The sequence below is a fragment of the Suncus etruscus genome, chromosome 15 (assembly GCF_024139225.1).
Source record: "Suncus etruscus isolate mSunEtr1 chromosome 15, mSunEtr1.pri.cur, whole genome shotgun sequence".
Classification (NCBI taxonomy): Eukaryota; Metazoa; Chordata; class Mammalia; order Eulipotyphla; family Soricidae; genus Suncus; species Suncus etruscus.
In genome coordinates, this window is record NC_064862.1 from 59523206 (window position 1) to 59550651 (window position 27446).

The 27446-nt window shown below is 47.0% G+C and overlaps 4 protein-coding genes and 1 non-coding gene across 5 annotated transcripts in view; 1 reads left to right on the forward strand and 4 right to left on the reverse strand.

Annotated features, from left to right (window-relative positions):
* The window catches only part of CFAP119 (cilia and flagella associated protein 119), a 6086-nt gene extending 1629 nt beyond the window's left edge, over positions 1-4457 (forward strand). The window contains exons 2-8 of the mRNA XM_049788129.1: positions 121-221; positions 356-525; positions 2160-2230; positions 2519-2635; positions 2729-2798; positions 3064-3156; positions 4237-4457. Coding sequence (XP_049644086.1) covers positions 121-221; positions 356-525; positions 2160-2230; positions 2519-2635; positions 2729-2798; positions 3064-3156; positions 4237-4415 — 801 coding nt within the window. The 3' untranslated portion in view covers positions 4416-4457. The remainder of the gene's footprint in view (positions 1-120; positions 222-355; positions 526-2159; positions 2231-2518; positions 2636-2728; positions 2799-3063; positions 3157-4236) is intronic.
* The window catches only part of RNF40 (ring finger protein 40), a 21601-nt gene extending 15927 nt beyond the window's left edge, over positions 1-5674 (reverse strand). Inside the window, exon 1 of the mRNA XM_049789094.1 lies at positions 5611-5674. The gene's annotated coding sequence lies outside the window, so the exon portion shown is untranslated. The remainder of the gene's footprint in view (positions 1-5610) is intronic.
* Positions 4523-17702, reverse strand: PHKG2 (phosphorylase kinase catalytic subunit gamma 2). The gene is made up of 9 exons (XM_049789180.1): positions 17276-17702; positions 11175-11350; positions 10846-10900; positions 6960-7025; positions 6720-6883; positions 5611-5701; positions 5377-5530; positions 5174-5299; positions 4523-5079 (listed from the first exon to the last, which is right to left on the reverse strand). The coding sequence occupies exons 1-9, from the start codon at positions 17368-17370 to the stop codon at positions 4777-4779; spliced, it is 1230 nt and encodes a 409-aa protein (XP_049645137.1). The 5' UTR covers positions 17371-17702; the 3' UTR covers positions 4523-4776.
* A 5159-nt stretch (positions 17703-22861) lies between these two features.
* On the reverse strand, positions 22862-22973 carry LOC126031816 (U6 spliceosomal RNA). Its single transcript, XR_007503641.1, has one exon. It is a non-coding gene; the product is annotated as a U6 spliceosomal RNA (small nuclear RNA).
* Positions 22974-23838: 865 nt separating this feature from the next.
* On the reverse strand, positions 23839-27375 carry TMEM265 (transmembrane protein 265). Its single transcript, XM_049789249.1, has 3 exons — positions 26944-27375; positions 25636-25806; positions 23839-24328 (listed from the first exon to the last, which is right to left on the reverse strand). Exons 2-3 carry the CDS (start codon positions 25801-25803, stop codon positions 24167-24169), a joined length of 330 nt encoding a protein of 109 aa, XP_049645206.1. The 5' UTR covers positions 25804-25806; positions 26944-27375; the 3' UTR covers positions 23839-24166.
* Between the last annotated feature and the right edge of the window lie 71 nt (positions 27376-27446).

The window sequence follows — 27446 nt, forward strand, 5'->3', positions numbered from 1 at the left end:
CCCAATCGTACCCCCCCAAAAAAGTTACAGAGCGAGTTAATAGAAGTATGAGAACTCAAAATCCAGTTGCTGGACTTCTAGACTTTGTTATAATCAAAATCTTATGGGACTGAACCATACTGTCCACTAATACCTCTCCTCTTTCCCTTTTACAGGAAATACCTGGACATCCATTCCATGCACAGGCTGGAGAAGACATCCACCACTGAGGAGATGAGGGAGTATGGGGGTGGGGATGATCAGCAAGGGGAGAGTACTGAGGAAAGTGGGATGAAGTGGTATGTGGAATGCCTAGATCCAGAGCAGATTGGTGACAGGAAGCTCCTACTGTTATTCCTCCCTTGCTCCCCACAAGGGTGTTGGCAGAGCTGCTGGAGCTCAGCTATCCTGAGCAAAATCTCCGAGAAGCCATCACCCTGGATCTCTTCACCCACGCACTCATCTTCTGCCGGGAGCAAGGCTTCTCGCTGGAACAGACATCTGCAGTGTGTGCCCTGCTCCAAGATCTTCACAAGGCCTGTATTGGTAAGAGGAGGTAGCTACTGGTGGATCTCAGCCAGGGAAGAGGAAGCTGGGAAAGCTCAAGTGACCATGGGGAATAGAAATGAGAATATTATACCTATTTTTTTTTTGACCCTGCACCATACTGGTAGTGCTCAGGGATTACACCTGGCTCTATGCTCAGAAATCACTCCTTGTAGGCTTGGCGGACCATAAGGGATTCTGGGGATCAAACCCAGGTCAGCTGTGTGCAAGGCAAATGCCCTACCTGCCGTGTTATAGCTCTGGCCCCTATACCTAGTTTTTGGTTGGTTTTGGTTTTTCAACCATACCCAGCAAGCTCTTAGGGGTTTATTACTGGCAATACTCAGAAATCACTCTTGGCAAGCTTGGGGGACCATATGGAATGCTGGGGATTGAACCCAGGTCAGCCATGTGCAAGGCAAACAAACACTGTGCTACCCAGTGTGCTATTGCTCTGGACCCTATACCTAGTATTTCATTTTGTCATCAACAGTATTACCACAAACTATTTCACCTTTGAATTATTACTATTATAAAAGAAGCTACCTTCATGAGTCTGTCCTAAGGAAAATTAATAGGAGCAGTGTTCTAAAATAAGAGCAGAGTGATAGTATAGCAGGTAGGGCATTTGCTTTGCACAAAGCCAACCTGGATTTAATCACAACATCCCACATGGTCCCCTGAGCACCACCAGGCATGATCTTTGACTATAGAGCCAGGAGTAACCCTTGAGCATTGCTGGAGTTTGGCTCCCAAAGAAACCTCCTTCCAAGCCAGAGCAGTGGTGTGTGGTTTGATCCCCTGGTGTCCCATATGGTCCCCCAGGAGCAAACACTGAGCATCACCGGGTGTGGCCCAAAAACCAAAAACCTCCTTCCTTCATTCCTAGAAGTGACTTCCTTCCTAGTGTCTAACAGAATTGGAATTAGTCTAGGCATATACTTCCACTAGTATCTGAGATTCATGAGGGTAGAAACCTTGTGTGTCTCAATGCCTAGAATAAGTAGTTGGTATAATTCAGATTAAGGAAATTAACAGGGACTTAAATCTGCAAGTGTCCACTTCAACTGAAGTGTCCACTTCAACAACAAAAAAATTTTTTTTTTTTTTTTGGTTTTTGGGTCTCACCCGGCAGTGCTCAGGAGTTACTCCTGGCTCCATGCTCAGAAGTCGCTCCTGGCGAGCACGGGGGACCATATGGGACGCCGGGATTCGAACCGATGACCTTTTGCATGAGAGGCAAACGCCTTACCTCCATGGCCCCTACAACAAAAATTTATGAGAGTCCTCCTTGTTAGTATAGTGGGTGAGTATCCCCACCTGTCACACAGGCGACCAGGGTTCGATTCCCCGACAGTGAGGTGACTCGCACCTTTTCTGGGGCCGGAGAGATAGCATGAAGGTAGGGCATTTGCCTTGCATGCTGAAGGATGGTGGTTCGAATCCCAGCATTCCATATGGTCCCCCAAGCCTTCCAGGAGCGATTTCTGAGTGTAAAGCCAGGAGTAACCCCTGAGCACTGCAGGGTGTGACCCAAAAACCAAAAAAAAAAAAAAATTTTGAGAGAAACTGGTGTGATCAGTTTATGAGTAAACAATTGATGAGTAATAACATAATCTTGCTTTTTCTCCTAGCCACCCCTTTGGGCAACGTGGAGGAATGTTACCGCTACTTCACCAGTGCTCTTTTTTGCCATGGTGTTAGGGTCAGTTTCTTTTTTTTGGAGGGGGGGGCACACCCATTTGATGCTCAGAGGTTACTCCTGGCTAAGTGCTCAGAAATTGCCCCTGGCTTGGGGGGACCATGGTCTTTCCTTGGCTAGCGCTTGCAAGGCAGACACCTTACCTCTAGTGCCACCGAACGGCCCCGTGGGTCAGTTTTCTTGTATTGAGGTCTTTCTCCTCTGTCACATCCATCACCCTCATTTTCCTCTGGAGACCCAGTCTCTGGAGAAAAGGCCTATGAGGCCTCCTAACTCCTAGCACCCCCACAGCGGCCTCCTTTCAGCATTGACCTTTTTAAGGAGGAGCAGTTACTGGCCTTGGCAGACTATGTGGTCAACACCTACTTTCGTCACTTCAAGCTCTACAAATATGTCTTTACATCACAGGTACTAGGCCTGGAGTTCTAACAACCCTCCATCTCCCTAGCTCAGTGAAGATGCTCGTCTTCTCTGACCCCACCTCATCTTCTCTCTTCCCAGGTTCGACTCGATCTATCTTTAAGTTACATGGGACTACAGCCACCCACTCTCTCTCCAGAGGATGAGACAGGTAAAGGAGCATGTGGAGGTTAGACTGGGGCTGTGCTGGAATGATAAGTACAGATGGTATGGAAGCTGTACTTTATTCTTGGTTGGCGTTTGGGGCCACACTGGGTGGCACTTGAGTTGAAACTTGGGTGTGAGCTCCAAATACTAGAGGTTCTGTGTTCCTGGTGGTGCTCAGGGAGTGTTACTAGGGATTGAACCTGGTTGGCTGCATGCAAAGTGCCTACCTGCTATACCATTTGGCTCCTCTTCTTGCTTTTGAATTACAGAGAAAGAAGAAGAGACAGCATTGGAAGAACAGGCAGTCATCCCAGAGGAGGAAGTGGAAACAGAGGCTAAACCAGAGCAAGAGCCAAGTGAAGGTCTGGGGCAGGAGTTGGAGGGTGGTGTGTTATGGCGTAATGTTTAGGTTTCTCTTTGACTGTAGAAAGGTGGAAAATGAGTATCTGGACTTTAGGCTTCTTAGTCACAGTCAAATTGCCAAATGATTCTTTGGATTAAGGCAGATGCTCCAAAAACTAATGATTATGTAATGATTATGTAAAACTGATGACAGAAGCAGTCAGTATACTATATTATGCTGCCAATACTATGTGTCAGGCAAGCCCTGTTTTAACATTTATTAATCCATTTCATTTTTTTTTTTTTTTTTTTTTTGGTTTTTGGGCCACACCCGGCAGTGCTCAGGGATTGCTCCTGGCTATTTGCTCAGAAATAGCTCCTGCTCCTGGCAGGCACGGGGAACCATATGGGACACCGGGATTCGAACAAACCACCTTAGGTCCTGGATCGACTGCTTGCATGGCAAACACCGCTGTGCTATCTCTCCAGGCCCTATTAATCCATTTCTATATTTGGGGCCAGAGCACAGGACAGCAGGTAGGACTCTTGTTGCCCATGGCCAACCCAGGTTCAATTTCCAGCATCCCATGTGGTCCTCCAAGCACCTCTAGAAGTGATCTGAGTGCAGTGCCAGGAGTTAAGTCCTGATCACAGCTGGATATGATTCAAAAACCAAAAAATAAAACCATTTAATCAACCTTTTTTTTTTTCTCCCCTTTTTCAATTTGGGCCACACCTGGTGACACTCGGGGGTTACTCCTGGCTTGAGGACCATACAGGATGCCAGGTGGATCAAACCGTGGTCCGTCCTGGGTCAGCTGCATGCAAGGCAAGCCCTACCGCTGTGCCATCGCTCTGGCCCTATTTAATCAACTTTTAATCCTAGTTGCTAGGTATGATTGCTATCTAATAGGAGACTGGGATATGAAAAGGTTAAATAACCTGTTTTAGATTCTCACTGCTATGTAGTTGCAAACCGGCTTGTCCCACACAGTCACTAAGGTCCAGCCTATGCTTCTTGAACTGAAGCACCTTTGCTGCCTGGTAGTCCCCAGAGGTACCTTGATCCCAGACCACGTCTCTCCTTCCCTGACTCGCAGGTCACGTCTCTGTCCTCCGAGCCTACATCAAAACCCAACTGAACAAGGAGCTGGTGCAGCTCCAGCGGCTGGTGGAAGAACAGCTTGAGGCTAGTGAAGAAAGGCTCAACAGCAAGTTGATCACTTTAGAGGGGCCCTTTCAGCTACGTCCAAGCAAAGGCAAGAATAAGACCAAGTAACTCAGAGTTCTCTCCAATAAAAAGCCAGAGTGGCCACATCTCTCTCTGTCCTGCTTCTCAGTACCTTTTGGACTTTCTGTGTGAAGCCAGACACCAGACATAGGGCATTGGCTTTCCTGGCAGAGCAGCTTTTATTGCATTGGCAGCAGTGGCATGGGCAGCATTGTCAAGGCCAGGTATGACTACCTGAGTGAATCCCTCCTCCCTCGGCTCTGATAGCAAAGTCCTGACCAGTTGCGATAGGTGTACAGGGCTGGGCTTTGAGACTGATCACTCAGGCAGGGTGGCGTGAGAGAGTTTGGAATGTTAAAAATCCTTTTCCTGGTTAGGTGTCCCTTTGTGTGCTTCCAGAGCTGAGGTGCTAGCCCTGTACCAGCATCCCCTCATCCTCGTTGACAGAAGCCAAATCCTCCTCTTCCTCCTCCTCCTCAGGACCAATGGTGGGGAAAGACCGAGGTGGCTGGTGCTGGAAAAGGGCTGCCCGATTTTGCTGCTCACCCTTCTTCACCCAGTGCCCATATAAGCGGAAGGCGCAGCTGTCGATGAGGCGGCGCACAGGACGCAGTGCATAAGGATCCCTCAATAGCGCACTCTTTGTCAGTGGTCGAGCACGGTGGGTGCTTAAGGCCACTCGTCCAGCAGCCAGTATTGTCCAAACTACCACCTGGGAAGGGATCAGTGTTAAATGCTAGCAGAACACCCACCACAGGAAAAAGCCAGAGGACGGAGCTGTCCAAGACCCCGCCCCTCAGGCTTACCCGGAACCGCTGGCGGGGTGTGAGGGTCCAGGGTTGGCTGCCTTCACAACGCTCAAAGAAGGGGTGGTGTAATGCTTGATCTGCTGTCAGGCGCTTTTCAGGGTCCACTTGCAGCAACCGTGAGATCTAGGGGAAGTCTCACAGTCTGAGAAGCAGCTCTAGGGCTTCCTACCTCCCCATCTAATGTAATGGTCCCAGCTTACCAGGTCTTTGACGGTATTTGAACGGTCATCCCACTCGGGTGAACTGAACTGGTACTGACCCTCCATGATCATGCGTAACATCAAGATTTGGCGCCGGTGCCAGAATGGTGGTGAGCCAGCCAGGAGTGTGAACAAGATCACCCCACAGGCCCAGCTGGAAATGAGATCATACAGGATGTAATAAGCAAATAGGCTGAAAGTACACAAGGAAAGAAGGGGAGACCAGAAACTTACAGATCAACTTCCTTGCTGTAGCCAGGGTGGGTTTCATCCATGGAGCACTTAAGGATCTCTGGTGCTAGGTATCCTGGGGTTCCACACAACTCTGGGGAGAGAAGGCTAAGACTGCTGAGATGTGTCTGGGGCTCTTAGATTATACTGTCATGGAAGTACTCCACTGACTCAAATCCCACAGTCGAATTTTTTTTTTTTTTTTTTTTTGGTATTTGGGCCACACCTGGCTGTATTCAGGGCTGTATTCCTGGCTCTGCACTCAGGAGTCACTCCTGGCAGGTTTGAGAAACCATATTGTGATGCTAGGGATTAGACCCAGGTCAGTAACAAACTCCCTAGCTGCTGTGCTATCTCTACGACCCCTAGCACAGTTGAACTTTTCCAGTTTTTCATTCGCACTAGAAATATTTGTCCCAATGTTATTTTATCTGTTTGGTTATTTTTTTGAGGGGGGAGATGAGGAGCCTTCAGTTAATAACTACTCTTTTTTGGGGGGACAGGCGGTTGGATCACACCTGGCAGCCAGTTCAGAGGTTACTCTTGGCTCAGTGCTCAAAAATCGTTCTTGGCAGGCTCGGGGGATCATATGGGATTCTGGGAATCAAACTGGGGTCTGTCTGGGGTTGGACACATGCAAGGCAGACGCCCTACCGCTGTGCTATCTCTCCAGCCCATCAAATGACTCCTGACTCTGCTCAGGGATCACTCCTGGTGGGGTTAGGGGGACTGACTATATGAGGTACCAAGAACTAGCTACACACAAGGCAAGTGCTTTACACAGTACCTGCTACCCTGCCACTCCCTCTCTTTGTTCCTGGGATAAGTCCAGCCCTCCAAGGCCGGTTCTGGAGGAGCCTCCCCCACATCACTGTTCCTTCCCCGACTTCCCTGACATGGCTCCTTGCAGGCTTGTTAACTATCTGCTCACTTTGACCTCACCCTCCCTAGAGCACAAAGTCAACTCCTGAGTTGTACACATGACTGCAACCAGAGAGTACTGCCAAATGCTCTCGAACTTCTCCCTTTCCTTGTAACCCAAGGTCTAGCCAAGCAAACTTGAGCCTGGAGTTTCTTCCCTCCAAGCCTTTCAGAGCACCAAAACCTCTCACCTCGAAGCTTCTCGCCAGGTTCCAAGTGGCAGGAAAACCCAAAATCTGAAAGGCGGATCTGCATATCGTCATCTAGGAGAATATTCTCAGGCTTCAGGTCTCGGTGCACAATGTTATTAGCATGGAGAAAGCTCACTGCTTCCAGCAGAGACCTCATGATGGACCTGCAGGAGGCAGAGTCTCCTCTGCTTCTCCTGTTCCACCCCAGGCCTGACCCCAGGGCTCAGGCTCAGCCGGTACCTGGTTTCCTTTTCTGAAAGGGCCACCTTCTCCGTGAGATAGTCAAAGAGCTCTCCCTTCCTCATCCTACGGGACAGGAGGGTAGGGAGGTCAGTGTACTCCACAGAAAAGGTTCACAGAAAATAGAAAATGCCAAGGAAGAGGCCAATAAAGAGAAATTCCCCTAGACCAGTGGTTTCCCAAGCTTATCTGGCCTACCACCTATTATCAGGGAAAAAAATAAAAACAACACAAAAAACCACTCAGCACCATCCTACAAATCAACCTTTTTGTTTTTGGTTTTTATGCCACTTGGCTTTACTTATTCCTCGCTGTGCTCAGAGATCACTCTTGGTGTTGGAGGACTACATGAGGGTGCCAGAGCTGGAACCTGAGTCAACTGCATACAAGGCAAGTGCCCTATCCATTTACTATACTATCTCCCTGGCCCCCCTAAATCTACCTTTATGGAAACAAACACAAGGCACCCCCCAGAAGGCATCTAAGCCTCACTGCACCCCTGAATCATTCCTGTGTTCCAGCACTCTGGGAAATAGTGCTCAAGACAAAGGTACTGGATGCTAATGGCTCTTGACTGGTAGCCAAACTACGCTACAATGCCAAGAATAAGTACCTTAACAGAATAACTTATTATCTGAGAACAACTGCACTATAATACCAAAACTTACTTTCTGTGTGGTGGCAGGGATCAAATCCAGACAGTATATGTTCATATGTGAGGCATGTTTGCCCCTCAAAAGAAAAAAAAATGCCTTTGAAGGGAATATATTGAGACCATAGGCCAAATTCTAAATAGAAACAAAAAAGATTTTGGAGGGGACCACATTGGCAGCCCTCAGGGGTTACTCCTGGCTCTGCACACAAGAAATTACCGTATTTTCCGGTGTATAAGACGACTTTTGAAACAAAAAAGGTCAACCAAAAATCGGGGGTCATCTTATACACTGAGTTATATCCCGAAAAATGTTTCAATCTGCCGCCAAACAAAAATTGTCTGAATATTGGCACAAAACGAATTTTCCAACTCGATCCTACACCAATCACTGCAAGGCTGCTCGGACCGCCTCTCTAACTCAGCCAATCCAAGCAGGCTTTTTGTTTTTGTTTTTGGGCCACACCCGGCGGTGCTCAGGGGCTACTTCAGACTGCTCAGAAATAGCTCCTGGCAGGCGGGGGGGGGGGGGGGGGGGACACACGGACGGACGGGGACGGGGACGACACACACACACAGGACGGGACGGGACGGGGGGACGGACACACCATATGGGACACCGGGATTCAAACCAACCACCTTTGGTCCTGGATCGGCTGCTTGCAAGGCAAACACCGCTGTGCTATCTCTCCGGGCCCCCAAACAGGCTTTTTATGCACGCAAATTAGACAATGTTCTGGACCCGAATCTACTGTAAAAAGCCTGCTCAGATTGGTCAGAGTCAGAGAGAAAGTCTATTACAGTATAACCTTTGAACCTTTTTTTTTTTTTTTTTTTGTGGTTTTTGGGTCACACCCGGCAGTGCTCAGGGGAAACTCCTGGCTCCATGCTCAGAAATTGCTCCTGGCAGGCACGGGGGACCATATGGGAAGCCCGGATTCGAACTGATGACCTTCTGCATGAAAGGCAAACACCTAACCTCCATGCTATCTCTCCGGCCCCACCTTTGAACCTTTGCTTGTTGTGATTGGTTCACTGTGGTACATACAGTTGCAGCACAGAAACGTTCTGTCTGATATAGCGAATATAGGCCTAAACCTATGTTGTTTTTTTTTGTTTGATTTTTGGTTTTTGGGCCACACCCGGCGGTGCTCAGGGGTTGCTCCTGGCTGTCTGCTCAGAAATAGCTCCTGCCAGGCACGGGGGACCATATGGGACACCGGGATTCGAACCAACCACCTTAGGTCCTGGATCGGCTGCTTGCAAGGCAAACACCGCTGTGCTATCTCTCTGGGCCCCTAAACCTATGTTTTAACTGCAAAATTAGGGGGTCGTCTTATACGCCGGCAAATACGGTACTTCTGGCAGGCTTGGAGGACTATATGGAATGCTGGAATGCTGGTTCAGATGTGTGTGCTATCACTCAACCCCAACAGCAAACAACTTTAAATAGAATTTTGTTTGTTTGTTTGCTTGTTTAGGCCACACCAGGTGACGCTCAAGGGTTACTCCTGGCTATGCGCTCAGAAGTCACTACTGACTTGGGAGACCATATGGGATGCTGGGATTCAAAGCACCTGTGTCCTGGATCAGCTGTGTGCAAGGCAAATTGCCTTACCACTGTGCGCTCTGGCCTAAAATTAGAATCTTTTTTTTTTTTTTTTTTTGGATTTTGGGCCACCCAGTGACACTCAGGGGTTACTCCTGGCTTTATGCTCAGAAATCACTCCTGGCTTGAGGGACCATATGGGATACTGGAGATCGAACCTGGTCCATCCTGGGTTGACCACGTGCAAAGCAAATGCCCTACCCACTACGCTACTGCTCCAGCCCTTGAATTTTATTGTTTGGGGCTTCTTCTACCAGGCCCAAAAGGACCACCAGGTTTACACCAAGCATTGCACAGGAGGCCATGAGGTATAGGGACAGATCTCAGGACTTGATGAATATATAACCCACCTCTTTAAACTATTTCCCCTAAATTTACTTTCTTCTACTATAACATTGTCCTTGTCAAGACAGGTTGTTTGCACATGCCTGTGGTGGTGCTCACTGGGGATCACATGTCAGGTTGCAGGGCTCGCCACAAAAGCTCAATGAGGTTCCCACTCCATTAGTCGTAGTATTTGCACACATGGTCACTGGGGGTTCTATTCTTAGTTCAGGTATATAAGTTAAGGTCAGAGGCTGCTATGATCATACATGTGCTTGTCAGAAAATGTTCTGGCTATGGTAATTTAGATGCAGTGCTTGCTGGGGACAGTGTGGCTGGAAAACACTAATGGTTCATGTGAAAATAGCAGACCTAGCCGGACTATGCTTGGCATATATGGGACACTAGGAATTTGAACTATGGCCTTATACTTCCAAGGCAGGCAGTCTAAAAACCTATATTACTCCAATGACTTCCCTTTATCTTTTGTTTTTAGGCCACATCCAGAGATGCACAGATCTCAGGAATCACTACTGGTAATACTGATGATACTATATGTGGTGCCAGGGATAGAATTTGGGTCATATGCATACAAGGCAAGAGCCTTATCTTCTGTACTATTTCCCTGGCCCTCTCCATTTATTTACTTGACATGGGGAGGTTGGTTTGGGCTATATCTAGTAGCTCTCAGGGCTTACTCCTGGCTCTGCATTCAGGGATCACTCCTGGCTGTCCTTGGTTGGGGGGGCATAAAGGGTGCTGAAATAAAACCAGGATCAGAAACGTGCAAGGTAAGTGCTATGCTATAGCTCTGGCCCCTCCCTTTATTTATTTCTTTATAGCAGGCATATGCTCTACCACTTGTGAGCTATTTCTCAGGCTCCCGTGGGGTTATTTCTGTATTGAAGATTGCCCTTCCCCCTCCTCTCTTAAATATTTTGTATTCAAATTATTTTCATTTGAAGTACCTTTGCAATTTGTTTACACTAAATTACAAAGCATTTGCCATTCATACTGACTAGAATAAACAAAAAACTAATGAATAAGAATCTGGGTTTTTCTTTTCTGCTAACCTGACAACCACAAGAGGATTGGGTTCAGGTCCTTTGGATTTAACTCAACTACTACTCTGGAAGAACTTGCCTCTTATTGTACATTTAGGGAATGCAGCCAGTGCCATCAAGTCAGCAGGCCAGACCCCACAAGAGGACAGGAAGGACAGGCAGGCTGGCTTTCAGTACACTAGGAAAAGGAGGAGGAAGTGGAAGAGGCATCTGGAACTGGGGTAGGGAGATACTCACAGGTCAAACACCAGGAACATGAAGCTAGAAGACTCGTAGGAATCGATGAGAGTGACTGGGGAAAGAAGAGGCAGAAAGGCAGAGACAGAGATGGAAGGGAGTGGGCACATATTAAAGGACTGTTCCACCTGCAGGTATCAGTGGGCTGTTACTGGGAAGGACAGAGAACCGACAGAGGTGGAAGGGACCCAAAGGCTGGCCACACTAAGGTGGAACAGAGCCAGGATGAAGGGAACAGAAGTGCGAAAGCAATGTTGGGGACAATGGGCTATGGGAAGAACCAACAGGAGGTGGCTGTTGGCTAACAGGAGTGGGGAATGTAGCCTCACTGATGTGGGGGTGGCCGGCGACCTGGCGAAGGATATGTGTCTCTCGCCGAGTGGCTTCTCGCACCTCCTCCAGCTGCTCAGGACTCAGTCGTTCGGCTGTCACTTCCATGATCTTTACAGCAAATTCACGGCCAGTAGCTCGATGAACACAACGGCGAACCACAGAGCTCACGCCCCTGCCAGAGCCAGATCATAGTGTCAGAATCAGGACCATCTCCATTCTTTTTTTTTTTTTTTTTTTTGGTTTTTGGGCCACACCCGGTGACGCTCAGGGGTTACTCCTGGCTATGCGCTCAGAAGTCGCTCCTGGCTTGGGGGACCATATGGGACGCCGGGGGATCGAACCGCGGTCCGTCTCCTAGGCTAGCGCAGGTAAGGCAGGCACCTTACCTCGAGCGCCACCGCCCGGCCCCACCATCTCCATTCTTGATCCCAGGGGGAAGCCAGGCTCAGTAACCTCACACCCACTTCATCAGACTCAGAAGAACCATCTGAAAAATTGGGTAACCGGGGTACACACCCCAGCCAGCAGTAACCCCAGAGAGCAACCTGAATATGCAGTGGATCACAAATTCCAATCCCTCCCTCGGCAGCCAAAGTCAGTTGTTTTTACTCTGAGCCCCAACCCCTTGTCCTAGAAATGTATAAGGAGAAAATTATGAGAAATGCTCTAAGGTTGGGCATTAGCCTTGCAAGGGGCCAACCCCAGACGGACTCCGGTTTGATTCTCAGCATCCCATGTGGTCCCCCTGAGCCTGCCAGGAGCAACTTCTGAGCGCAGAACCAGGAGTAACCCGTGAGTGCTGCAGAGTGTGACCCAGAAATCAAAAAAAAGAAAAAAAAATTTTTAAGGCACCTCTAAATCACACTCACCCTGTCCCAATCCCAAAGCTCTCCTGCAATATTTCTGGACAATGAATGGAAACCAAGCATTAATAACTTTTCTTTATGATCCAAATAGCCTCCAAACAATCTGACAAGAATTCTGGGCTTCCACTTCACCAGCTCTGGAATGGGGCCCAAAGTATCTTGACAAGTTGATGAAAGGTCTTACTGAGATAGAGGCCAGCACACTATTTGCTGTCCTAAAGATAAAGTCCCAAATAAACACTTGCTTGGTTTTGTGTGTTACTAGCACAATGAGTGCTTTAGGCTCTGCACTTAGGAATTACTGATGGTGGTGCACAGGGGGACCATATGAGGTGCCTGGGATGGGTTAGTGACATGCAAGGTATGAATCATACCCAACTGTACTATGATCCAACCCCAATTACTACGCATGTTTTAATAATTGAGACTTCTACACTCTGGAATCTATACAAAGATACATTTTTGCAATTCTAGGGGGTTCAGTCTCCCTGAAATTACCCAGTTAATCAAATCTACTTTCACGTTCAAAGTCAATGCTAACTCCACCAGGTTTCTGTGTGGGAGGTAATGTCGGCTGTGGTAGATAATCTTGGTATTTGATACCAGGGATAAACCCATAAACACATATTCAAGGCATGTACTCAACCCCTGAGCTATTTCCTGGACTCAAGAGCCTTCATTCTTTTTTTTTTTTTTTTTTGGGTCACACCCGGTGGTGCTCAGGGAGTACTCCTGGCTGTCTGCTCATAAATAGCTCCTGGCAGGCACGGGGGACCATATGAGACAGACACCGGGATTCGAACCAACCACCTTTGGTCCTGGATCGGCTGCTTGCAAGGCAAACGATGCTGTGCTATCTCTCCGGGCCCCAGAGCCTTCATTGTGTGTGTGTGTGTGTGTGTGTGTGTGTGTGTTCATTCTTTGTGTGTGTGTGTGTATGTGTGTGTGTGTGTCACACCTAGCAGCGCTCTGTGTGTGAGTGTGTGTGTGTTTGGCACACCTAGTGGCGCTCAGGGGTTACTCCTGGCACTGCACTCAGAAATCACTCCTGGCAAGCATGGGAGACTATCTGGGATGCTGGTAATTAAGCTGCCCTACCACGTAGTATTACTACCTCTGTGAGAAATTCAAAGTCCAAATTCTTTCCATTGAGAGACTCCAATACCTTGTTTCTTTGTTCAGGCCCTGGGGATCTAGACAGAGCATTTACCTGCCTTGCATGCCAGAAGATAGTACAGTAGATAAGTAAGGCACTTGCCTTGCATATGGCCAACTAGGGTTCGATCCTCAGCATCCCTATGGACAGGAGTAACTCCTGAGCACTGGTGGGTGTGGCCTCAAGACAAAACAAAGCCAAAAAATAATAATTTGATAACCAATCCTTGTCCACATGCCAGGTGCAATTTCAGTGTCACTTCAATTTATGATCCCTGGCATCACAACCTATTGTATGACTTTTAGTGATCTATAGCCATTAGAGTGCAAGAAACCCATCCAAGTCTGGAAACCCCAGGGAGTACTGCAACTAAGTCATCATAGGTCATCACAGTAGGGGAAGGGGGTGGTGGAAGGTGAACTCCTCATTACGGCAAAAAGACAGTAAGTTGAGCACATACTCAGTCTGAATCTGATTCCAGGCACCACACGGTCCCCAAGCATCACCAAAAAACTATCCTGAGCATACCAAGTATGGTCACAAAATCATTGTAACAAAACTTGTTCTTTTTATTTATTTATTTTACAAAACTTGTTCTTATGGAGTTTACATTCTATTGGGTGAAGCAGATACTGCTGGTACCCTGGTGGTAGTTGTGGTGTGGTAACATATTCTGATGAGGTATAAAACTTCTTTTTTTTTTTTGGTTTTTGGATCACACCCAGCAGCGCTCAGAGGTTACTCCTGGCTTTATGCTCAGAAATCACTCCTGGCAGGCTCAGGGGACCATATGGGATGCCGTAATTCAAACCACCAACCATCTGCATCCAAGGCAAACGCCTTACCTCCATGCTATCTCTCTAGCTCATGTTGGTATTTTTTTTTGGGGGGGGGGGACATAAAACTTAATATATGAAACATATAGTCATCCACAGTCAACTCAATCAAAATCAGTGGCTATATAATCTCTCCCTCAGTAATATATGCATATTTAGGGCTTGGAGGATGTGGGAGATGGGTAACACCTGGATGAACTCAGTATTTATTCTTTTTTTTTTTTTGGTTTTTGGGCCACACCCGGTAATGCTCAGGGGTTACTCCTGGCTATGTGCTCAGAAGTTGCTCCTGGCTTGGGGGACCATATGGGACGCCAGGGGATCGAACCGTGGTCCGTCCAAGGCTAGCGCAGGCAAGGCAGGCACCTTACCTCTAGCGCCACCGCCCGGCCCCTCAGTATTTATTCTTGGCTCTGGTCAGGGATCATTCCTGGCAGAATTTAGGAGACCATATGCAATGTTAGGGGTTAAATCCAGGTCAGTTGTTTGCAAGGCAAGTACTATAACTACTGTACTCCCTCTCCAACTCAAAGACAAACTACATATGTATAGTGAGTTTAGGCAGTGCTCAGGGATCACTCCTGGTGCTTACAGGATCATATGTGGTGCTGGGGATCAAACCAGTGTCAGCTGTGTTCAAAACCTTAACCTCTGTACTATTTGTCTGAACCTCACAACCAAACATTCTTATGGGAAAGGAGGATCATATTTGGATACTCAGAGGTTACTCCTGGATCTGAACTCAGAATTACTACTGGCAGGCTCTGAAGACCATATTAGTGTGCCAGGATCGACCTTGAGCCAGCCATGTGTGAGGCAAAATGCCCTACTCTTTGTACTATTGCTCCTTCCCTATAACCATGCATTCTTCACGTGTTTTCCTTTTGTTTTGATTTTGGGTCACACCTGATGAATCTCAGCGGTTGGTTACTCCTGGCTCTGTGCACAAACATTCCTGGCAAAGCTCACAGGACCATATAGAATGTTGGAAATCAAACTTGGGTTGGCCTCATGTAAGGCCAAGACCCTACCTGCTATGCTCCCTGGCTTTTACTTTTTTTGTTTTGTTTTGTTGTTTTTGGGCCACACCCAGTGACGCTCAGGAGTTACTCCTGACTCTGCGCTTAGAAATCACTCCTGGGGGGGCCGGGCGGTGGCGCTAGAGGTAAGGTGCGCTCTCCTTGGACGGACCGCGGTTCGATCCCCAGCGTCCCATATGGTCCCCCAAGCCAGGAGCGACTTCTGAGCGCATAGCCAGGAGTAACCCCTGAGCGTCACCGGGTGTGGCCCAAAAATCAAAAAAAAAAAAAAGAAATCACTCCTGGGGCCGGAGAGATAGCATGGAGGTAAGGTGTTTACCTTTCATGCAGAAGGTCATCAGTTCGAATCCCGACATCCCATATGGTCCCCCGTGCATGCCAGGAGCAATTTCTGAGCACGGAGCCAGGAAAAACCCCTGAGCACTGCCGGGTGTGACCCAAAAACCACAAAATAAATAAATAAATAAATAAAAATAAAAAAAGAAATCACTCCTGGTTTGGGGGACCATATAGGACATTGAGGATTGAACCCAGATCTGTCCTGGGTCAGCTGCATACAAGGCAAACGACTACTGCTGTGCTATGGCTCCAGCCTCATTGAGGCTTTTACTTTCTAATTCAGATGGTTTCTCCTTAGTCTCTCTTTCTGGCTCCTTACCTCCTCATCTGTCTAACAGACATGTCCCTCAACCTGAGTGAGCCTCAACCAATTTCATTTGTCTATATTTCTCCTGCTATTATCTAAGTGGAGATGTTTTTTAGGTCTCTATACAGTTTGGGTCCCCACTTCCCTTCTGGTTTGAATTTTACTGCAGTAGGCTGAAAACACACACTTTGTTATGGTGTGCCAGGATGACTCCCAAATTTATAGCTCTTAGTCCAGCTTTTTATCATGATGGCAAGACTCAATTGACTGCTCCAGGTGGCATCCTGATCTTAACATTTTTAAAATGGGACATTTGGTGGTGGGGATATTAGACCTCTCCTTTGGTTTGATTCTCATCAGTCTTCTGAATTCAGCAAATGGTGTTCAAATTATCCCTGTTTTCTTCTCTTTCCAACATACAATTAAAAAAATAAAGCCAAGCAACCATCCAAACTATCTTCAATCTATTATTTACTTCTATCACCTAGTCCTCTCTCTCTCTATTTTTTTTGGGGGGGGGGGTGTTGGGGCCACACCCGGTGACTCTCGGGAGTTACTCCTAGCTCTGCACTCAGAAATCGCTCCTGGCTTGGGGGACCAGATGTGACACTGGAAACCAAACCGATGTCCATCCTGCATCAGCTGAGTGCAAGGCAAACGCCTTACTGCCGCACATTGCCCCTCTCATATCAGGCTGGAAGAGAGAGCTTAACAGTGTACCCAGAGAACACACACAGGGTGATGAAAGGTCTTACTGAGGTAGAGGCCAGCACACATTTTGCTGCTTCAGACAAGGCCTCCTCATCTTGTAGCATGCTGAAGCCTGACTCATTTTTCAAGACCCAATGATCACTCCCGGGTAACTGGTTTTATGAGATGGAATAACACCTTTGGGAGGTGCAGTTTGAGTCCCTCCAAAAGATCTCAGCAGTACTGAGGGTAACCAGGGCCACCTAGAGGTACTGGCAGGTGAGTTCAAAAAGGACCAAGCAGTGCCATGACCGAACCTGGAATATCCCCCTCCAGGTTCTCTAACAGCGTTCAAAGCTTGTGGTCTTGTGCCACTAGGAGTATCTTCAAAGCATTAATGTATTTTCTATCCCGTGTTTCTGAACTTGGTCTGAAAAAATGGTGTTAAATATTAAGAATCTAGGGGCCGGAGAGATAGCACAGCGGTGGGGCATTTACTTGCCTTGCATGAGGCCGACCTGGAAAGGACCCGGTTCGATTCCTGCCATCTTAATACGGTCCCCCAGCTTGCCAGGTGCAAGTTCTGAGTGCAGAGCCAGGAGTAATCCCTGAGCACCGCTGGGTGTGGCCCAAACAATCAATCAATAGATAAAGTTTAAACATGTTTTAAAAGATATTAAGAATCTATCGCCATGAGTTAACTCTCCACTAACCACTTGATTCTGCACATTTTACAACGAAAAGCCCTAGCTAGATGTCACTGTGATCCTAGCTAGGACCGAGTTCTTCTTCGGGGAACTGTGTGTGGATCCTCGCTCGGCCCAGGCTCATTCGGATCTCCGTCTTCCCGGCCGTGGTCTCACCTGCCAATGACGTCCTTAGGATCGTATTTCTGGTAGAACTCCTTGGCCGCAGCCCAGTCGGGCAGGTCATCCTCCGGCCCCACGTCTAGCGTCATTCGGAAGGAGGAGGTGGCCTGCGTGGAGGAAGTGGAGGGCTGCGAGGAGGGCAGGGAGGACCAGAGGCTCGGCGTGGACGCGCATGGAGGCTCGCGAGGGCGCAGCCCTTGCGGCTGGGGCGCCAGGATCCTAGGGGATGGGGACAGGGTGGGGAAGGGCGAGGGCTGGGGAGACCCCGCCGAAGGGCCCGGGGAGTGGGACGGGCGGCAGGGCTGGGAGGGGAGGCGGGGAAGGGAAGGGGGGCTGGGAGGACAGGGAAGGGGCTCCCGAAGTGGCGGCTGTTGCCGCGCAGGCGCACTAGGGTAGATGCAGGGCCAGGGCGCGGGGTCTCGCGCAGTGCAGGCTCACCCGCAGGGCCGGAGAGGAAAGCCGGCCGCGGGGTGAACCTGAGAGCGCTCAAGCGTGGAGTTCGCTTCTGCGGCTTTAATTCGGCTCCGGGAGCCGCTAGCACCTCAGGCCCCGCCTCCACCTTATCCACCAATAGCCGGAGCCGCCAAAAGGCCGAAGGTTCAAGAGCCTCCCCGATTGGAAGCTGACGGTCCAATAGGAAGCCGAGAGCTGGCTCCGGAAGTCGCTCACCCCGGAAGTGGGCAAGGCGAGGGCGGGCTCCAAAGAAACCAATCAGCTTGCAGCTGGTGACGCAGGCGGCAGGTGATTGGGAGGCTGGAGGTCGCGAGGGATCCGGAAATTGTCACTAGCAGCCTGACCTCTCGGTGGCCGGAAGGCTCGTCGCTGAGCGGCTCTTGCTCAGGCTGCCGTCTCGTCCCTGCCTCCCTACATCCCCACTTGATCTTGGCTTTGGTTAGTGGGTTCAAACGCACGCGCCCCGCGCAGATCGCACTCCTTCAGAGGGTCGTAGGACTTGTGGTGGACCTGAAATACCTCTTAGGGGATAACGATGAGATGCCAGGGGCCAGGAAAACGGTCCGATACTTGTCCTTCTCCCCCAGCACGGTTCCATTAGATTGTTCTGGAGACCCAGGTGTAGTCCGTTTTAGGGAGACACTCGGCGGTACTCGGGGCTTTCTGCTGGGTATACCTTAAGCAATGCGGACGGCCTAAAAGGGTCAACCACGAGCAAGGTAATCGCCTTGATCTCGGCTGTAGCCTTTTGGGGGAGGGGGGTTGGGCCACATCCTTTGGTGCTCCGGGTTCACTCCTGGCTGTGCTCGCAGGAACCACTTTGATACCTGGGATCAAACCCAGGGAAAGAGCGTTCCAGGCAAACAACCTCTGTGCTTATTGCTCCGGCCCGTGGCATCCCCCTTTTTTTTTTTGGGGGGGGGGTGAGGGGCACACTCGGCTCTGCGCTCAGAAACTGATCCTGGCAAGCACGGTATCCTATGAGATGCCCGGGATCGAACCCGAGTCGGCCGTGTGCGAGGTAAACTCCCCTATTGGTCCTGATCCCTATTCTTTTAAAAAATATTTAGGGACAAGAATATAACTCCGAGGGGCCGGAGAGGTGGCGCTAGAGATAAGGTGTCTGCCTTGCAAGCACTAGCCAAGGAAGGACCGTGGTTCGATCCCCCGGCGTCCCATATGGTCCCCCCAAGCCAGGGGCAATTTCTGAGCGCTTAGCCAGGAGTAACCCCTGAGCATCAACGGGTGTGGCCCAAAAACCAATACATATATATATATATATATATATATATATATATATATATATATATATATATATAACTCCGAGAGACGAAGAGAGCACAGCGGAAGGGCATTTGCCTTGCACGCAGCAGACTCAGGACAGATGGTGGTCCGAATCCCGGTATCCTATATGGTCCCCTGAGCCTGCAAGGAGCGATTTCTGAGCTCAGAGCCAGGAGTAACCCCTAAGCGAAGCCAGGTGTGACCCCAAGACAAAAACAAAACAAAACAAAAAACTTCAAGATCCTGCGAGAGAGAGGTGAGGTGGGCTGGACAGGAGTATTTAAAATTTAAAGCACTTTCAACTTACTGTTTAAAATGGCACAGCAATAATTTATAATAAGTGATATAAAGTAATGAAATGTAGTTGTAATGTACACGAGCTCATTGTACTACTTTCTATTAATCTGCAGTCCTCAAAATAACTATTAAAATGTCTAGAACTTTGGGGCCAGAGTGATAGTACTGTAAATAAGGTATTTGCCTTGTACACGGCCAACCAGGGTTCAATCCCAGGCATTCTATATGGTCTTCCGAGCCTGTCAGGAGTAATTCCTGAGCTCAAACCTCTGAACATCACCGAGTATGGCCTGAAAATAAACACAAAATAGCAACTCAGATTGTGGTAATGATATTGTCTAGTACTAGTTAAGTGGAGCCGATTATCAAATCCTTTAATGTTTCTTACTAGGGGTCAGGGAAGGAGTACAGCAGATACTTGCTTAGCGTGCATGCAAACAACCTGGATAGGTTCAATCACTAGCACTCAAGCCAGGTGTAAACAGACTAAGGTCTAAGAATGAAAAAGAGTAAGAAACAATCTTCGTGCTGTGTGTGTGTGTGTTTGTCTTTTGCAAGGAAATCTATCTTTAACCTTCAGGAAGGGAAAATTATGACTTGTTTTTTTTAATTCTTAGTTGATAAAAAACTGGGCTTGATCAACTGTTGAAATGAAAAAAATTAACTGAGGAGCCTTAATAATAGTACACCGCGGGTTTGCTTTGCACACGGCCAACCTGCATTTGATCCCCAGCATGATATGGTCCACTCTTCACCACCAGGAGTGATTCCTGGGTGCAGAGCCAAGAGTAACCCCTGAGCATTAATGGGTGTACTCCCACACACACAAAGAAAAAAAAGTGCCTTCCTTATCTCTGTATATAGAAACCTATTTGGGGGACGACTTTGGGGCGGGGCCACACCCAACATTGCTTAGTTCTTACTCCTGGCTCTGCTCAAGGACTACTCTGTGGCAGTTTGGGGATCATATGGGATACTGACAATGGAACCTAAATCAGCCACATGCAAGGCAAATGCCCTTCCCAATGAACTATCGCTCTGGCCCTGTTAACAGAAACTTTTAAGGCATCTTATCATGAGCTACATTATTTTACTGTAAAATATCCCATCCTCCAAATCTGCTGCCTCCTTTTTTAAACTAAAATATTGGAATTAACCTTCAAAACTAGGGGTTTTGTACTTCATTTGGCTTTGGAGACATACCTGCCAGAGCTCAGAGCTTACCCAAGCCTGTGCATTACCCACTGTACTATCTCTCTGGATTGAAAACTAGGGGTTTTAAATCTCAAGAATATAGGTGAGACTTGTTGCTTTTGGGCCACACTTGAAAGTACTCAGGGGTTACTGCTGGCTCTGCACTCTAGAATTGGGAATCACTCCTGACAAGTTTAAGGGAACCATGTGGGATGCTGGAGATCAAAATGGGTAGGTTGCATGCCCTTCATTAACAATTTTATTTTATTTTTGGTCTTTGGGTCACACCCAGCAGCGCTCAGAGGTCACTCTTGGCTCTGCGCTCAGAAATTGCTCCTCGCAGGCTAGGGGACCCTATGATATGCTGGGATTCGAACCGTCCTGCATGCAAGGCAAATGCCCTACATCCATGCCATCTCTTCAGTCTTCATTAACAATTTTATTAAGACAAATGTAAGAAGCCAGAACGAAAGCACAACAGCAGAGCATTTGCCTTGCATGCGGCTGACCTGGGGTGGACCCAGGTTCAATCCCTGGCATCCCATATGGTCCCTAGAGCCTGCCAGGAGCAATTTCTGAGCGAAGAGCCAGGAGTAACCCCCGAGCGCCACTGGGTGTGGTCCTAAAACAAACAAAAAAGACAATTATAAGGAGAATCAGAGAGAAAATACAAATCAATTACAAGCTGTGATACAAGGTATAAGTATAACAAGTTTTTCCCTAAAAAGTCTATTAAATGGGCTGGAGAGATAGTACAGTTGGTACAGTCCTTACTCCACCAGTTGTAAGCTCTGAGTACTGCCAGGTGTGGCCCACCACAAAAATAAATTCTATAATGGGGTCAGAAATATAGAACAGATTAGGTGCTTGCCGGCCATGTGGTTGGTAGTTCAATTCTTGGCATTAGTTAAAACCATTGTACCAATAAGAGTAATACCTGAACATAGCCAGGTATGGCTCCTCTACAAAGCAAAAATAACCACAATACCTAAATAGGACAAATGTCCTCATTTTGACCTTCCAAAGCCTAGCCAGTCCTTTTAAATTTGCAGTGTGTATCAGGGAACCTACCCCAAAAATAATTTATTTTTCTCTAATGCCAATCTATCTACAACCTACTCATTCTAAAAAAAAAAAAAAAGTTTCCCTATCAAAACCTCTTGACTGCAGAAATGAGTCCATCCTCCAATCTGTGTGGCTTGTTGCCAATGAAGTTTTCTCTACTGGGGGCTGGAGAGATAGCACAGCAGTAGGGCGTTTGCCTTGCATACGGCCAACCCCTGACGGACTCTGGTTCAAATCCCGACATCCCATATGGTCCCCTGAGCCTGCTAGGAGCAATGTCTGAGCATAGAACCAGGGGTAACCCGAGCACCGCCAGGTGTGACCCAAAACCCAAAAAATTTTAAAAAAGTTTTCTCAACTGGACAGAGTATGGCATTTGCCTTGCATGTGACCAACCTGAATTGAATCCCTGGCAACCCATATGGTGCTCCAAGCTTGTCAAGGGTAATTTCTGAGTGCAGAGATGAGTAATCCCTGATCCGCTGGTAGGTGTGGCCCCAAAACAAACAGCAGCTTTCTCAACCATCATGCCTCTTGATTGATTAGTCTTCAAGCAGAGAACATCTTCCCAGTTATATCAGAGGTAGTATTTCTGTTATTTGGATTTTTGGGGGGTGAGGCAGTGCTGGGTTTTAACCCTACCTAGGACCTCATGCATGCAAGGCAAGTACTCTACTGCTAAGCCACATCTCAGTTCACGTCCCCTAATGGTTCAATATGAAGCCAACCTGAAAAACTACTGCCCTATACAATGCTTTTACCCATAGTTAATGCTAACTCAGGAACCAACAATGAATTCTCTTCAGTTTTTTCTTCTGGCACACTGAGGCATTGAAAACATTCATTGAGTTCTTCTTCCTCTTTAATCTCTCTTTAGTGTGCATAGAACTTCTTTGCATGGTCTGCCGGTTTCTGTACTGTGAAAAGGAGGATTTCATCCCCAAGGCACATGTAATATAAGAGATGTGTACAAGGCTGACCATAGCAGTATGATTCTTTATAATATCCCAAAACTGCAAACACCTAAGTGCATCAACAAAAAATGGACCAATTGCGGTATATTTATATAATGAAATACCATACAACAATAAAAACTAAATCATATATTAGATCACCTCAAAATGGTAAGTAAAAGAAATAAAACTTAGTAAAAAATATATGATTCTGTATCTAATGTCCAAATACTGGCTAAACCGAAACATTCTGAAGAGAACAGTGATTGGGATGGGTTCAGTCTTTTGAGTATGGTAAAAAATATTCAATTTCTTGATTGGTGTTTTTTTTTTTTTAAATATGGAACACTTCACGAATTTGTGTGTCATCCTGCACAAAGGCCATGCTAATCTTCTCTGTGTCATTCCAATTTTAATATATGTGCTGTTTTTTTATAGATGTTCGCTTTATTTAGCTATAGGCTGGAGATATAGTACAACAGGTAAAGAGCTTGCCTTGCACTTCCAACCTGGGTTTGATTCCCAGCACCATAAAATGAGCCCAACTACAGAACTAGGCTGAGCTGACAGAGGCCTCACCACAACACTAGGACTTTATAATTAATACAATAGTCCCTGAACGCAGAGCCAGAAGTAAACCCTGAGCACAGTCGGATGTGGCCCAAACCAATACCCCCAGCAAAAAAACCCCCAAAAAACCAAAAAACAAAACTATCATGGGACAGTGTGTGTGATGGGGGTTAAGGCTTTGCATGCAGCCAACCCTGGCTCGACGCCCACCACAGTATGGACTGGAAGCACCACTGGTAGTGACCCTGAGCACCAAGAAACAGGGTTCAACAATCTGTGTCATCATGTAATCCTATGATTTACAACCAAAATAGAGAAGCCTGTTGCTGTAATCCAAGCTTTACAGCAGTTTTGTCTCTGGATTCAGGATATCTGAGTTTAATCTCAACTGACACTTTGCTGCTGACTTTGGGTAAAATCTGTGCCTGATATCTCAACTATAAGTAATTCTATATTAGCTATACGGTAAGAAATAGTAGCTGTTATTATCATTTTTTTTAGTAGCTGTTATTACTGTTCCTCTCTGTCTTCAGATCTTCATTTATGTGTAAGGGAGAAGCTGGAGACTTTCCAAAGAAGGAAAACTCCTAGAATAATAAAAATACAGAAAGAAAAGGTTTTCCTTCTCCTGGAACTCTCAAGTAAGTAGGAAAGCAAATCTTCTACGTCAAATATGTAAACAAGTCTGGCTCTCATCAAGGGCCCGGGGGAAAGCAGGGGAAGAACAATCAGACAGGAGCATTTCACCACTAAAAAAGGTCTTTATTACAAAACAGATTCTAATAAAAGTTGGTCTGGTCTTCAACCCCATGCCTGAATAGAAATCCAAAGATGGAGTAAGGGCTGAGTGGCAGAGAGGTGGTGGGCACTGAAAGAACAGAGCAAGTTGACTTTCCCCTCATCAGTCTCAGCTCTGTCTCCTCTTATAAAGGGCTAGAAGTTCTTGTCCAAAGCCCTTTGAGAGGCACCATCCTTCCAACCAGGAAAGACCACTGCTGGCACCAGACCCTAGCAATTCCACACTGCAGAATCCAGGTCTTAGCTGACTCTCAGCAGAGGCTACCCAGGGTCATTCAGCCTGGGCGATGGCGTAGGAGAGCAGCCACAGCAGCAGGGGAACTAGAATGAGGACCGTAAGCCAGATGACAAAGCTGGCCAGTATGAGCCTCCGGGCCCGGACCCCCCATTGCACTGCCTCCTCAGATAGGCCTGCCTTATGCCGGTCTTCCGCCTGTGGAGGCAGGTTTTTGGTTAGGTTTTCCCCCTGCTTATGGCCCAAAGAGCCCATTGTCCCATTCCACTCCTCCATCCCAGTCATGACTTAAAACCTTATTTATTCTTAATCTTTAATCTCCATTTATCTATTGCTCAGCCACAACTGGAAATTATGGTATCTCAACCAGCCTTTCAGAATGGCCTCAGCTTACAAGATTACATAGAAGGAAAGTTTTAAACACTCTACTAAGCTTTTGCCTGACCCAAAAGAAATCCCTTTTCAATCTTTTAATTTCCCATGCTTTTCTACTCATCCAACTTCATTCAAAATTTGGAATCCCTAGCAAGAAACAATGAATAACTTGGAATATTTTATCCCTACCCTTCGCCTTCAACAAACATGCCATTCTCATTAGTCTTAGCAGGCCTTTCTCATTATTAAGGATTGTTCTTATGAATCTGCTCACATGAAACCCAGAATTCTCATATATGAATACAATTTTGTGAGTGTTAAAATACATCAAGGATTGAGAAAATTCCAGCATCTGATATATTGCCTTGTAAGAGGTATGTGTATAGTTTTCTATTAGATATTTTAAAAAGAGGAAACTGGTCAAAACCCTCACACTTCAGACTCCTAGAGACTGCTCTCATCACTGCTCATTGCCTTTAACCTTGAAGGCAATGATCTTCCAGTTCATCCTTCATGTGGGCCTCGAGAGTGGATCTCACTGAAGCACAAGTCTGTTGAGGCCACTCTGCAAAATATCTTCCTCTGAAGATTCCGAATGGTTTCAACTTTCAAGATAAAGTTGAAATTCCACAGCTTGGAGATTCATATAAATTTGGGCTTTGATTTTTTTTCTTTGCAGTGCCAGGGACCAAACCCAGGACTCACACATGCAAGGTAAATGCGCTGCTGCTGAGCTATATCCCTGGCCCTTGATTTCTATTTTTCACTGGCTGCCAGCTCTGTATACTGCTGCCCTTTCTGTTCATCTTTCTGCCTTAGTTTTTTCCTCTTTTCTCTCAGTTACTTTCCTGCCACCTACTTCATTATATATAATCTCATTTATTCTCTGGCCCGTGAAAAATGTGCTTATATCATAATACCGCTAAGCTGCATTCATTCTATTAATATCTATTTTTCACAGCTGTCTGATTAAACTGGATACTCTATCAGCAGGAACCATATCTTTTTTCTGGCACCATGCCCAGAGCTATGTTCAGCCAGGTACTATGTAGATCATTTAGATAGCACAAAACCAACTGCCTTACTGTACCCACCCCACCTCCTGCTCCCATAGGAATGATATTCCTCACCTTGATGGCAAAAATAAGGGCCACAATTCCCAGGCAAGAGCAGCCACAGATAATGCTAGTAGCTGCCAAGTAGCGGAGGCGGAACCAGCAGCAACGGATGGGGGATGGAGAATGAGAAGCTTCCGTTTTGTACACCAAGCTCTCCACTGCCTTCTCCTCGTCCTCCATCACCTGTGGGCGATATAGTCAAGGAACCTGTAAGCCCAACTGAGCCCTTGACCTGCCTTGCTCAGACTCCACCCCTTTCTCTGACCATGCCTAGTGCAACTCCTCAGGAATGTTGACTTACTGGAGAATTTACCAAGTGACTCAGAGATCAAGATGTTAAGTGTGAAGTTAGACTCTTTCTTCCTCAGCCCAAGATTTCAAATCTTTAGAAAGGAAAGCTAGTATAAATACAATATGGTCTATATGACTATTTTGGCAAGTGGGGAAAAGCAAATTAATAAGGGGCAGACTAAAAACAGGAGAAATATAATCTCAAAGGCTGCTGGGAATCTGGAGACTATCCATATGAATGATTTTAAACTGTATTTCCAAGGGCCAGGCTAAATATTAAATAAAAAAAAAAATCAGAGACTAGCACTCTAGGTCCTCTACCCCATTCCAAAGTAGTCATTTCATAAGAAAATAGCATTCTGGGGATGGAGAAAGAAAACTGTATCCATTCAAGTTTTCTTTATAACTAGGAAACCACAGAAAGGCCTTTACTTGGGGCCAGAGTGATATTCCAGTGGGTAAAGCATTTACCTTGCATGCACTTGACCCAGATTCAATCCTCTGCAGCCCTTGTGGTTGATCCCGTGCACCAAATAGGACTAACTCCTGAGTGTAGACCCAGGAGAAACCCGAGCACTGCCAGGTGTGATTCCCCCCCAAAAAGGGGGGAGCCTTTACTTGAATTGGGGTCTCCTACACTCCATGCCACCTCCTTTCCACTTTAATCCAGACCACACAACTGATAGTAACTGAGTTTGAATGTCATTACTCACAGAAACCTCCATAATGATGCCTTAATCATTTCATCTCCCATCTCCCTATTTTTCAAGTTCTGAGTTCTATTTCTACTCTCATCTACCTCCAATTCCCATAATCCTAAACAGAATCAAATCTGCAGCTCTCCAAATACAACAAAGTCTTAATAGGAGCTTTAAAAAAATAGGCAAGATAAGCAGAGGAAAGAATAGTGCCATAAAGCTGCTGAACATGAGGAAAGAACTCAGATGAGGCAGTCATCAGAGGAAGAACACAGATTCAAGTAAGTTGAGCTCAAAAAAAAAAAAAAGTAAAATGAACAGGGGCTCTTACCTGCCGATAGCCTTGAGGGACTGTGAGTTTCGGCTCCTGTCTCAGGTTTGATTTGGCTTGGGTGGAGATGGAGCGGACACTGGGCTACAAGCCAAGCCCAGGGGAGGGGTTGGTAGCCTGCCAGCTCCAGAAAACCTCAGGAGCTTGGAAAGGGGTGTGGCTGACTCAAACCAGTTTGGCTAGATGGAGGAATGAAAGTGGAGGGCAAAGGATGGATTAATTGGAGGTGAAATGTCTGCTTCTGGAAAAGAAGTGAAAGTGCAAGGACAAAAGATGGGAAAAGCTAGAGGCATCAGAGGCAGTTCTAAGGAAAAGACCAGGAATTGAGTGAATGGGAGAGGAAAAATATTTAACTTAAAACCAACTTAAGGAAAGGAACCCTACCAGGGGCAGAGGTTGCCAATTCCCTCTTGGGTTGAGCTTGCTGCCTCTTCAAAGATATATTAATTTTGGGTTAGAGAACAGGTAGTAGGATCTTTGGAAGAGCAAGAGGGAGGAGAAAA

Bases quoted from the DNA above. Each gene is read 5' to 3' on its own strand.
- PHKG2 (XM_049789180.1), bottom strand. From the start codon at position 17,370: ATGACGCTAGACGTGGGGCCGGAGGATGACCTGCCCGACTGGGCTGCG. The intron at 10,901-11,174 runs GTGAGGCTACAT...TTCTTTCCCCAG, and splicing joins CGCCGGCCACCCCCACATCA to TCACTCTCATCGATTCCTAC. The intron at 7,026-10,845 runs GTGAGTATCTCC...CCTGTCCCGTAG, and splicing joins ATGTTCCTGGTGTTTGACCT to GATGAGGAAGGGAGAGCTCT.
- TMEM265 (XM_049789249.1), bottom strand. From the start codon at position 25,803: ATGGAGGACGAGGAGAAGGCAGTGGAGAGCTTGGTGTACAAAACGGAA. The intron at 24,329-25,635 runs GTGAGGAATATC...CTGCCTCCACAG, and splicing joins CCCTTATTTTTGCCATCAAG to GCGGAAGACCGGCATAAGGC.